Source organism: Felis catus, chromosome C1, assembly GCF_018350175.1.
Source record: "Felis catus isolate Fca126 chromosome C1, F.catus_Fca126_mat1.0, whole genome shotgun sequence".
In the NCBI taxonomy this organism is placed as follows: domain Eukaryota; kingdom Metazoa; phylum Chordata; class Mammalia; order Carnivora; family Felidae; genus Felis; species Felis catus.
The window spans coordinates 96,590,520-96,603,590 of NC_058375.1; the positions used below are offsets into that span (position 1 = coordinate 96,590,520).

The 13,071-nt window shown below is 44.0% G+C and overlaps 1 protein-coding gene across 1 annotated transcript in view; it reads left to right on the forward strand.

Annotated features, from left to right (window-relative positions):
• Nucleotides 1–13,071, forward strand: part of LOC123379085 — a 109,954-nt gene that overhangs the window by 26,186 nt on the left and 70,697 nt on the right. Inside the window, exon 5 of the mRNA XM_045033609.1 lies at nt 12,181–12,323. Within this exon, the coding sequence (XP_044889544.1) occupies nt 12,181–12,323 (143 nt within the window). The remainder of the gene's footprint in view (nt 1–12,180; nt 12,324–13,071) is intronic.

The following is a 13,071-nucleotide window of genomic DNA, read 5'->3' on the forward strand; positions in this document are numbered from 1 at the left end:
AAAATATGCTCAGGTCAACAGACAATAAAAAGTGGAGAAGCTCGAGCGGATCACCCTGCGAAGTTTTAGCAAGAGAGGTTTTATCTACACACAGCACTCGCCCCATTTTTAAGCAAGCTCTCTCTTTTTCCTGAGAGGAGACCAACAAAATCACAGGCACATTTAGTCATGCGATCGCCTTAGAGATAGGAAAATACGGACTGTCACCACCAAGGCCCAGATATCCATCCCACCAACAAGTAGAAGAGCAGCGAGAATGTCACGACAGAAACCGGAAAGCAAAAGATCTGCATTCTGATGAAGCGTCTTACACAGCAGAGCCAAAATGGAAATTCAGGCTAGATGAAAAATGCAAAACATGGTTGGAAGAGAGCCCTGTGGAGTGTTTCAGGAGGACATTCTGACCCTGGTTAGGTGAGCTCAGAGCAAGAAGCCGGTTCCCTGAGGCCCAGAGAAACTGTGTGGAGGGATTAGCAGCCAAACAAGAGTAAAGTCAAACAGAATTGAGGCCCACTCTTCAAGGAGAGACGATGCAGGAGACAGTGGAGCACCAAGAGAGGTGGCAGGCTCTGGGGGGCAGAGAAGGGAACAGCTCCAGAAAGTTCTAGTGGAATAGAAAATGGACAACCGTCCCAGGCACCTGGGTGGCTCAGTCGGTTGAGCGTCTGACTTCGGCTCAGGTCATGGTCTTGCAGTTCGTGAGTTTGGACCCCACATCGGGCTCCCTGCTCTCAGCCTGTCAGCGTGGAGCCCGCTTCGGATCCTCTTTCCCCCTCTCTCTGCCCCTCCCCGACTTGCACTCTCTCAAAAATAAATAAATACTTTTTTTTTTTTTTAAAAAAAGGACAACCATCCACTATGAGGGATTCTTAGGGCCAACAGGTCCACATTTTGCATTTTATCTTAATAAATAACATAGGCCAAAAGGTACCTGTAAGATAAGGTTAAGCAAATTATAGCACATCCATATGCAAGAGTTATTATGTGATCATTAAAAATATAAAATATTTCAGGGGCACCTGGGTGGCTCAGTCGGTTAAGCGACCGACTTTGGCTCAGGTCATGATCTCACAGTCCGTGAGTTCGAACCCCGCATCAGGCTCTGTGCTGATAGCTCAGAGCCTGGAGCCTGCTTCAGATTCTGTGTCTCCCTCTCTCTCTGACCCTCCCTCGTTCATGCTCTGTCTCTGTCTCAAAAATAAATAAACATTAAAAAAATATATATATATGTAAAATATTTCAAACAGTATATGGGCACTCCTAGTTAAAGATACAAGTGGAATGTGTACATTTACATCTACTCCCTTGGGAAACTCTGTAAGATTACATTAAAGGATCAAAAAGGCAAAAGCCGGGAAAGGCGAGGAGATCACAGCACATAAGAGATGTCATGCCATTTTAGAAGCTTGAAGACGAACAGATGAGCATTCCTGACTGGACATACCAAAAACATGACCACTAAGGGCCTGGGGGCAGGAGCCAGAGGGGAGCTAGAAGCAAGCCAATTGGGTCCTCAGAACCCCAGAAAGGCTCGGGAAGGTGGAGCTTGGTATGGGTGAAGCTGAAAAAAGTAGAGTGGTTGAGAGATTATAAAAATGATCTCGGGGCACCTGGGTGGTTCAGTAGGTTGAGTGTCTGACTCTTGATTTCAGCTCAGGTCATGATCCCAGGGTCATAGGTTTGAGCTCCGAGTCAGGCTCTGCATTGAGTGTGGAGCCTGCTTAAGATGTTTTCTCTCTCTCTCTCTCTCTCTCTCTCTCTCTCTCTCTCTCTCTCTCTCTGTCCTTCTCCCCTGCTTGTGTGTGCTCTGTCTCTAAAATAAATCTAAAAATTAAAAATTATCTAGATAACTTATCTAGATAATTTAATTATTAACTAATTAAATATCTAGATAATCATCTAATTAATTTAATTATCTAGATAATTAAAAAATTATCAAGATAACCTTTTCCCAGCCATGGGTCTGTTAGTTTCCTCTCCTCCCGCCCCACGGAAGCCCAGAGGGTCCCTGCTGGGAGGGGCTAAGTGGCATCCACACTGCGGACAAGGCTCACCAGGCACAGCCAAAGGCAGGAATAGTTTCTGAGTTTTCCCTTTTTCACTATTCTACAAATTATCTATAATGAACTCCTTGTAATCACTACACTACTTATAATCAGGAAAAAAATATTTTAAAATGGTAGAAGCAGCACCGTAAAACGAAATTTTAACAGTGCTGAAGGGACCAAAGTTAAAAGTCCCCTCTTGCCCACCCTACTTCCACAGGGACAACCCTGATTTATAGTTGTTTTGTATATCCTTACAGAAGAAAAAGTTTTAAAAAATAAAATGAAAGCAAAACAGAAAAAAAACAAGGCGGGGTGAAGATCGGGAGATTTCAGTTTTGTTAAAACTCAGGGAAAGGAGCAGAGATTAAGGCTTCCCTCCGCGATTCCAAGAGATTCTAGAGCATGAAGGAAAGGAAGTGGTGGGGAGAGGAGAGAGGAAATGAATCTGTCTTATCTTCAGAGTTGTTGGCCAAGGTATGGGGGCCTAAGGTCTCTGAATTTGACAGTGTTATTCCATCATTAAAAAAAATTTTTTTTTAACATTTATTCATTTTTGAGAGACAGAGAGCACGAGTGGGGAAGGGCAGAGAGAGAGACACAGAATCCAAAGCAGGCTCCAGGCTCTGAGTTGTCAGCACAGAGCCAGATGCAGGGCTCAAACTCATCACGAGATCACGACCTGAGCTGAAGTCTGACACTTAACTGAGCCACCCAGGCATCCCAGGGTTGTTCCATCATTAAAGAAACAACCTGTGGCAAAAGAATAAATAAGGAATAAGCTCATCTCTTCCCTGTGATTCCTACATTTGCCCATAAGGCTCTGACTTTCTGGGATTTTTAATAAAAGCTCTGAATGTTTCAGCAGAACCATTTTTTGTTGTTAACAAATTGTCTGCACAAGTGGTGAAATACCATAGCAGAGAGGTAGACAGAGAAGATCCTAATACAGAGATGTTTTGCAAATTTTAAATTTATGGTGGGAAAGATTTCCTCTGTGTCTCTCCTTTTTTTTTTTTTTTAATTTTTTTTTCAACGTTTATTTATTTTTGGGACAGAGAGAGACAGAGCATGAACGGGGGAGGGGCAGAGAAAGAGGGAGACACAGAATCGGAAACAGGCTCCAGGCTCTGAGCCATCAGCCCAGAGCCCGACACGGGGCTCGAACTCACGGACCGCGAGATCGTGACCTGGCTGAAGTCGGACGCTTAACCGACTGCGCCACCCAGGCGCCCCTCTGTGTCTCTCCTTCTAATGATTAGATTTGGGGGTTGTACCCTGCCCGTATTCTGCCTCCACAGTAAAATCACAGATCTTCTTGGGGCACCTGGATGGCTCAGTCGGTTAAACATCTGACTCAAATCAAGATCTCAGGGTCGTGAGTTCAAGCCCCGCACTGGGCTCCACACACACAAAAATCATGGCTCTTTTTGCCTTATGCAAAAACACAGATTTGCTTTTCTGTGCCCCTGCTGGCTGTCTGCACAGGGGTATCTTGCCAAGGTGAAGAATCTTGATTACATTAAGGATTTCCAAGGTCTTTTATGCACTTAAGGAAATATACCACATATGAAGTGAAGGTTTGATAGGTCTTCTAAGTAGGTTAGCCAGGCTCTTTCTTAAATCAAATTAGCAAATTCAAAATGCCTTAATGTGCCAAGGGATTCCCTAGGCCTTCTGTACTTGAATCATGACATTTTGTTAAAAGGAACTATGGAACGGACGTAGAAAAAAAATCCTATTATATGGTGAGCTGCACTTTAGAAGATCGTTTTTCTTATAATGTTCCTGGGAAGTGTTTCTAATATACTCAAGAACCTTGAGAGATCATAGAAGAGAGAGAATTTGAGACTTACCCGAAATATTGTTAATGACTTTGCTCTTGAACGTAAAACAAATGCAGCGGGGGGATGGGGGGGCCTGTTAAACATGTTTTCGTCTTACCAGAAGCCAGCAGATCCACTCACAGAAAATCTGTGGCAGACAATCACTGAGGTTGCTCCCTGGCATGTTTGGTGGGTTTTGCCTCAGAATTTCTGAGTTGATAAGGCTTATTTCCACCTGACACGCTGTATTTAAAGCTCTTTTCTTTACAATGTGTTGCGCTTACACATGCTTCGGCAGTTCCACACGCCCCCACGTGAGCTTGTTAAGGAGTGAGCGAGAATCTTCGATATGAGAGCATGGTGGCAGTGAGCACAGCAACCCCCCCCCCCCGCCCCTGACTCCTCTGGGCCCCAGAAGGGCACCTGCAGAGCCACACTTCATTTTGAGAGAAAGGGTGCCCTGCACAGCTCGCCCCTCCGCCTACATGAGAGGCCTCCTTCCTTCCACTCCAAACATTTCTTTTTTTACTTCCTTTTCCCCCAGTTTAATGGAATGCCCACCCCACCTCTTTTTGTGGTCCTTAAGAGGAGGTCACTTTTTGTAAAATAATCCAAGTGTAGAAAGGAGAGAAGAAACTCTTTGGTCTAATAAAGTGTGAGAGAATCAGAACGAGGTTAAATTTAGCAGGAGAAAAGTCTGCTGGTCTCTTCAGTACTCCGTTCTGAGGCCAGACCTCTGCACGGGCTTCTATCCTGCCTTCCTCCAGCTTCAGGATCTGAAGCTTCTTTTCGTGCCTCCTCCCCATCCAGCTGCGGGAGTAAGAGTTGCTGCAGTGACTAATCACTGGGGCTGGAGCCTGGGTCAGGGTGGGAGGCAGAGACTAAATAGGTGTAAGGGCTTCGGTGGAGAGAAATGAGAGCAGGTAGGAATTGGGGGTGTTGTCAGGGGGATCGCTATGAGCGAGGGGTGACCTGTGGGACCTGCCCAGCATCTAGCTGATTAAATATTCCCCAGGATTCTCTGCCTATGCTCATGTGGCTAAAAGTTAGACCTTTTATTACTTTTGTCTGGACTGTATGCCCTCCTCCCTCTTTCCATGATAAGGGGTATAATGATGGCATAACATAAGTAATACAAATTATAGCAAAATCAGAAAATGTAAGTAAGCAAATAATAATAATTACATATTTTGAAAGCCCAGCATCCTGTAAAATCTAGAATTTAAGATTTTGGTGTGCAGACTACCAGACACGTTCCTAAGCAAATGGGTACAGAATCAGCCTAGAGCCCAACGAATCCATATTGGACCTGGGTGGGAGCTGGCAGAGAGTTCCAGGGGGGCAGCTCACCAAGAAAAAAAATGGAACTAATGGTGTCCTGATATACGTGAGCGCCTTGAGGGGGATTTCACAGCCCTGACAGAGTTTGGGAAGCATTGGTACCAAGTAAATAACAAATCAAATGAGATATGAGGCGATCTTTAAATCTAGAGGGAAAAAATGTCACACAAGAAAGGAAATGCAAACGGAAAAGGAAAGGACATGTACACTATGTGGCTTAGCTGTGAACTGTATTTAGACTTTATAATATAAACACTACATACTGTTTTCAAAAAATGTTTCTTTTACAACAATTATAGATGCACAAGAAGTTGCAAAGATCATGCAGAGAGGTCCCACCAGTAACCTTCACCCAGTTTTCTGCACCCAGTTTCACACGCAGTGGTTATGTTTACACCACCATGCTACAGTATCAGTCAGGAAACTGACATTGATATAATGTGTGTGTATTTCTTTGCCATTTAATCACATGTGCAGATTCATGTGCCACCACTGCCGCCCAGGTACACAAAACCATCACCCCACAGAGCTAGAACAAACAATTCTAAGATTTGTAGGAACCACAAAAGACCCCAAATATCCAAAAAAATCCTGAGAAAGAAAAACAAAACTGGAGGCATTCTGATTCTGGATTTCAAGCTATTATTACAAAGCTGTAATCATCAAGGCTATATGGTCCTGGCACAAAAACAGACACATGGTTCAATGGAACAGAATAGAAAACCCAGAAATGAACCCACAACTATATGGTTAACTAATCTTCAACAAAGCAGGAAAGAGTCTCCATGGAAAAGAGACACTCTCTTCAACAAATGGTATTGGGAAAACTGGACAGTGATACACAAAAGAATGAAACTGGACCCCTTTCTTATACCACACGCAAAAATAAATTTAAAATGGGCGAGAGACCTAACTGTGAGACAGGAAACCAACAAAATCCTAAAGCAGAACACAGCAGCAACCTCTTTGACATCAGCCAGAGCAACTTCTTACTAGACACTTCACAAAGGCAAGGGAAACAAAAGCAAACATGAACTACTGGGACTTCATCAAAATAAAAAGCTTCTACCCAGTGAAGGAAACAATCAACAAAACTAAAAGGCAGCCTATGGAATGGGAGGATATATATGATGAAGGATTAGCATCCAAAATCTGTAAAGAGCTTATAAAACTCAATACCCAAAAAACAATAACCCAATTAAGAAATGGACAGACGACGTGAATAGACACTTTTCCAAAGAAAGCATCCAGGGGGCCAACAGACACATGAAAGGATGCTCAACATCACTCATTAGGGAAATACGAATCAAAACCACAATGAGATACCACCTCACACCTGTCAGAATGGCTAAAGTTAACAACACAAGAAACAACAGGTGTTGGTGAGGATGTAGAGAAAGGGGAACCCTCTTGAACTCTTGGTGGGAATACAAACTGTGCAGCTACTCTGGAAAAGAGTATGGGGGTTCTTCAAGAAACTAAAAATAGAACTACCCTACCATCCAGCAACTGCACTATTAGGTATTTACCCAAAGGATACAAAAATACAGATCTGAAGGGGTGTATGCAACCCAGTGTTTATAGCAGCGTTATCAATGGTAACAAAACTACGGAGAGAGCCCAAATGTCCACTGACTGATGAATGGATAAAGAAGATGTGGTTATATACACAACAGACTATTACTCAGCCATCAAAAAGAATTGAATCTTGCCCTTTGCAACTATGTGGATGGAGCTAGAATATATCGTACTAAGCAGAATTAGCCAGAGAAAGACAAATATCATATTATTTCACTCACTCACGTGGAATTTCATTCAGATGAACATATGAGAAAAGTGGGGGAGAGAAGAGAGGGAAACAAACCACAAGAGACTCTTAACAATAGAGAACAAATGGAGGGAGGTAGGTGGGAGATGTGCTAGACGGATGATGGGTATTAAGGAGGGCATTTGTTGTGATGAGCACTGGGTGTTGTATGTAAGTGATGAATCACTGCTTTCTGCTCCTGAAACCAACATTGCACTATGTTAACCAACTAAAATTTGAAAATTTTTAAATGTTTTTATTTATTTTTGAGAGAGAGACAGAGAGACAAAGCGCCAAATAATCCAGTGAAGAAACGGGCAGAAGACATGAGTAGACACTTTTACAAAGAAGACATCCAGATGGCCAATGGGCACATGAAAAGATGCTCAACGTCACTCATCGTCAGGGAGATTCAAATCAAAACCACACTGAGATACCACCTCACACCAGTTAGAGTGGATAACATTAACAACTCAGGAAACAACAGACGCTGGTGAGGATGTGGAGAAACAGGAACCCTCTTGCACTGTTGGTGGAAATGCAAATTGGTGCAGCTTCTCTGGAAAACAGTGTGGAGGTTCCTCAAAAAATAAAAACAGAACTACGCTATGACCCAACAATAGCACTACTAGGGATTTATCCAAAGGATACAGGAGTGCTGATTCGTAGGGGCACATGTACCCTAATGTTTATAGCAGCACTTTCAACAATAGCCAAATTATGGAAAGAACCTAAATGCCCATCAGCTGGCGAATGGATAAAGAAGATGTGGTTTATATATACAATGGAATACTACTTGGCAATGAGAATGAATGAAATCCTGCCATTTGCAAAACGTGGATGGAACTGGAGGGTGTTATGTTAAGTGAAATAAGTCAATCAGAGAAAGACAGATATCACATGTTTTCATTCGTATGTGGAACTTGAGAAACTTAACAGAAGACCATGGGGGAAGGAAGGGGGAAAAATAGTTTCAAGCAAAGAGGGAGGTGAACCATAAGAGACTCTTAAATACAGAGGACAAACTGAGGGTTGATGGTGGGGGGACAGGGGAGAGGGGAAAATGGGAGATGGGCATTGAGGAGGGCACGTGTTGGGATGAGCACTGGGTGTTGTCTGTAAGTGATGAACCACGGGAATCTACGCCCAAAACCAAGAGCACACTGTACACACTGTATGTTAGCTAACTTGACAATAAATTATATTAAAACAAAGTTATTATCTGCCCGATACCGCGCTCAGTGCTTCACCTGCATTATCTCATGTAGTCTGTCATGACAACAACACTTTGATTCTCTCATTTTACAGACAAGGAAATGGAGGCTGAGGGAGGGTAAGTAGCTTTCTCAGGGCCAAGCAGCTAATCATTTGGCTTGGACCCCAAGTGCAAGCTCTTGACACAAGCATATACTGAGGAAACAGCATTTTGTTCCTAGGCCTCAAAAGGAGCGGAGCCACGGGCTGTGCCCCTCGCGAATGCGATCACCCTGCAGGCCCCAGCAGCTACCCCAGCTCTCTCCTGAATGCACAGACGCTTTCTAAAAACCCAGAAATTCAACTTCTGGCTTAAGTCCCTAAAATTAGATTTACCTTTACAACAGAAGTAGATTGACTTACAAATGGCTTCTTAGTTTTATAACTTCGACCAAAGACTCCAGGATCCTCCACTAAGTGGAGACCATTAAGCGGATGTAAGTGGCAGCAGAAAGATTTAATATGCGCAGAAATACAGAAATCAAACCCAGAGCCAGTTTCGAGACGAATGCCTTTAGGTCCTAAATGTGCCTGAGTGGTTTTTACAAAGCCTATAAAATTCTTCTTGTTATAAATGAGCAGCCAACTGTTCTGACAATAGGGCTAAATTAATTCACGGACTTGCCAAAGCTAGAGGAAGAGTAAGTATGTTCCTAATAGGAGTTTCCGAAGAAAGGGCATCTAAGCCCGGGGATCTTGCTGAAAGGGTACTATTTAATCCTTTCTGCCTTCTAGGGCTTTTCCCTGGGAGAGGCGGGGCTGCCCAGGACTGAAGATGACCCCAGAACTTGCCTTGCTCTGATTCGGCCACCGGTTCTTGGGGTCTCCGGCCAGCCCTGTCTAAAGAGCAGATTGCCGGTGACTGTCGTAGCCTCAGGAAGAAGCGCCAGGCAGAGGGATGGCTGTCTTTCTTGTGAACAACTGACTCTATTAGTGGCTGCGATAAGCCTATGGCAATGACCTGGGATAAAAAGCCAAACCTGCTCAGCCTCCTTGTGCTGTGTTCTCTGGGTGCTGGTTGGGCAATCTGCATCCTAGCCATGAAAATAAGGACAGCAGGTCACATCCGTGAAATGCTTGCCAATCAGGAACTTTATGTGTATTATTCCTTTCACCTTTACAACAATTCCATGAGTTGGTCAAGGTGATCATTCTCATTTTGTAAGTGGACAACCAGTTCAGAGAGATGAGATGGCCCGTGGTCACTCAGCTCGCCGCAGTGGTGCTGGGTGAACCAAGGGGGCTGAATTTCTTATATGAGCTGTGCGTAAGAGTCACCTCATAGCTGATGCGGGAAGTTGCAGCTGAGTGAAACTTCTGAGTGTTACAGCTAGTCAAGGAAGGAAGAATGAGAGAGAAATGGTACCACCACTGTGCAGCTCCTTACTGAATTAATGGAACCAACATTAGGCAATGAAAATCAGTGGTTTCTGACATCATAAAAAGAATCAGGTGTGGCTGGGTGGCTCAGGTGGTTAAGCATCTGACTTTTTTTTTTTTAATGTTTATTTATTTTTGAGACAGAGAGAGACAGAGCACGAACGGGGGAGGGGCAGAGAGAGAGAGGGAGACACAGAATCGGAAACAGGCTCCAGGTTCTGAGCTGTCAGCTCAGCTTCAGAGCCCGACGCAGGGCTCGAACTCACGAACCGCGAGATCATGACCTGAGCCGAAGTCGGACGCTTAACCGACTGAGCCACCCAGGCGCCCCACCATCTGACTTTTGATATCGGCTCAGGTCATGATCTCATGGTTCGTGGGATCAAACCCCACATTGGGCTCTGCACTGACAGTGTGGAACCTGCTTGGGATTCTCGCTCTCTCCCTCTCTTTGCTCCTCCCCTGCTTGTTCATGTGCATGCTCATTCTGTCTCTCTCAAAATAAATAAACTTTAAAGAAAAATAAATTTAAAAAAAAAAATCAAAAGACTCAGCCATATACTATCTACTTCCAACACCACCTATGAAATGTTGCCAACATGTAGAACTTGAATCTGATTAATCCTCTACATCTAATTGCCAGTTTATAGGAAATACAAGGGGCAGCAATATGTTGAAGACTCTAAGGGATGTAATCAGCCAAATCCAGATTGTGGAAAATTCTATTGGATAAACTAGCTTCTTTAACAGAAAATTTTTAAGAAAAGAAGGGAAAGACTCGGAGGGAGACTATAAATTAAAAGACACTTCAGACACAAGCAATAGCAATGCTCGAACCTCATTTGGATGTCCATTCAAACAAACAGTAGGGGAAAGAAAACGACTAATGGACGATTGGGTAAATGTGAACACTAGGTATTTGGCGCTATTGAGGAGTGATTGTTGATTTTGGGAGAGTGCGTCTGATAGAATTGAGGTTATGATTTTCAAAAGATGCACTCAGAAACACTTGATGTGATGACTTGGGTTTACTTCAAAATAATCTGCAGGAAAGGAAAGTGGGTGGGGTCTGGGAAAAATGGGAAAGACCGCAAGCCGATCGTGGTTGAGAACATGATCATGAAGGCATGAGGCTTCACTGCACTCTTTTTTCTTTTATACATGTTCAAAGTTTTCTATAATAAGAGTTTAAAAAAAATAGGCGAAGAGATACAAACTTCTAGTTAAAAAATAAATAAGTAGGGCACCTGTGTGTCTCAGCCGGTTGAGCATTGGTCTCAGATCAGGTCATGATCTCCTGGTTCACGAGTTCGAGCTCCGGGTCAGGCTCTGCGCTGACAGCTCAGAGCCTGGAGTCTGCTCCTGTCTCTCCCTCTCTGTCTCTGTCAAAAATAAATAAAACATTAAAAAAATAAGTTATGGAGATGAAAAGTCACCTGAGACTAATATAATATTGTATATTATAATAATAAATACAATAAAATAAATAATATTTATTATACTAACCACAGCCAATCATAGTATCAATAATCAATAATTAATAAAATAAATAATAATACATTTTTTAAAAATTAAAAAAAATTGCCCAAAAAGGGTAACCATGAATGAAAGAAGATGAGATAGCATGACGTAACGTCCCAGGATTCAAGGAAAGATTTGCTTAGGAAGTGGTCAGGAAGAGGGAGTGGTCACGGGAGTCAGATGCCGCTGCTGGTCAGGTAGCTGAGTCCTGAGGATGATGCCGGGTGTCCCGGGGAAGGAGTCCACATGCTGCCCTCACTTGGGGGTGAGTTTCCTCCCACCCAGGACAGTGTCCCGGGGTGTGGGTTGCCCTAGCCTCCTCATTTCCTGGCCTCATCCTTGTTTATCCCAGAATACTTAGCGCTGTTAAGGCCAGAGTCCCTGAAGTATGTGGGTTACACAGCCCCTCTCTCCAACTGATGCCCTGCCAGAGTTCAAATTTAAAAGATCTATTGACACGGCGTTCAAGGGGAAATTAGTGAAGCCACCATGAACAATGCAACTTTAGTTTCCAGAATCTAGCCCCAAAATTATGGACTTGTTCATTATGATCTTGTGAAGCCCTCCTATCTGTTTCAGGAGGACTACCTCAATCATTTCTTAGGTTTGGGTCATGATTTTGTTATCTGAAGGAAGGACATTTCCTGGTGAAAACGTTAACCGCTTGGGCTGCATTTTTGCCAACTCGAGTTGTCTTTTCTTAAATAGTCTCCCACCGCCCCCATTCTCTGCCCCTCTCTGCGTCATCTTTGTGTGCCTCACTCCGCACCCCCTTCTCTTTCTCCTTCCCCTTTTATCCCTCTCCCTCAATTTTCTGCTGTGGGCAGAGAATATGGTGTCTGGAAGTTTCTGGTTTTCAGATGCAGACCTGAGTAACTGGGCCCCAGATACCTAGCACTGTGGTGTGCTGTTGTTCTTACCTTTCCTGACTGTCCATCTGGTTGCCCCTTTTTGCTTATCATATTCTCCAGCCCTTCTGATCCGATCCATTCTCTTGCATTCCCAGTGACAAGCCTGGCTTCCTGGCCTCTGACTCTCTGTTCCAGCAAGACATCCTTGAAACACTGGCCATCATGTGGGTGGACAGCAGCCCCCCCCCGCCTCTCCCCGGTCTGTGAAGCCAGGACAACTGCGGAGAAATCCCTGGAGGTCAGTGTTTTTCAGTAATGTGTGATGTGCAAGGAGGATGTGTGGCCACTGTTTTCTGATCTTAGATCAACTGCCTTATGGTGTAAGAACAGAGTTCAGAGAACCTCCAGTGGGCCTCGCTAGCCTCTGTGGTGGGGCCTCGCTAACCTCTGTGGAGGTAACAAGGCATCATTGAGCCACATGCTCCAGAGTCGCTAAGAATGGATTAGAGAATGAGCGGGGGCCTCTCTGGTTTGGCTATTTCTGTAACTGTCTGCCTCTGGTTTGCTTTTCTTCCCCAGGGGGCTCTCGTGGGAGCACCCATCTGGCTGTGCCTCCTGACACGGGCTGTTGTAGGGCCTCACGGGGATGCTCACCTCCCTCCCCAGCCCCCGTGTGGAACTCACGCATACTCACGTGCTACACGCGTGTAACCAGGAGTCGTATGCAGGTTATAGTCACTTAATTAAAAAAAGAACCTTCGCAGGACTCAAGGGCCTTGTGATTGTTCTACATTTCATCTTTGCTTCTGTGTTGATGGGTTGACTATTCAAGCTGCAATAGGGTGCTGGTCGTGTCTTTTAGCATAATTATTAGCTTTAGCAGCTATTTTCTTTTTCTTCATACATATTTGTCTTTTGTGTTAATTCTGACCTTAAGTGTCTCCATTTCAAATTCTGTACGTTTTCCTCTATAGTTAAGTTGTTTGTGTTTTTCCACTAGCACAGAGTCCAGAGAATACAGTAAGGTATACTAACAGCTCAGCTCT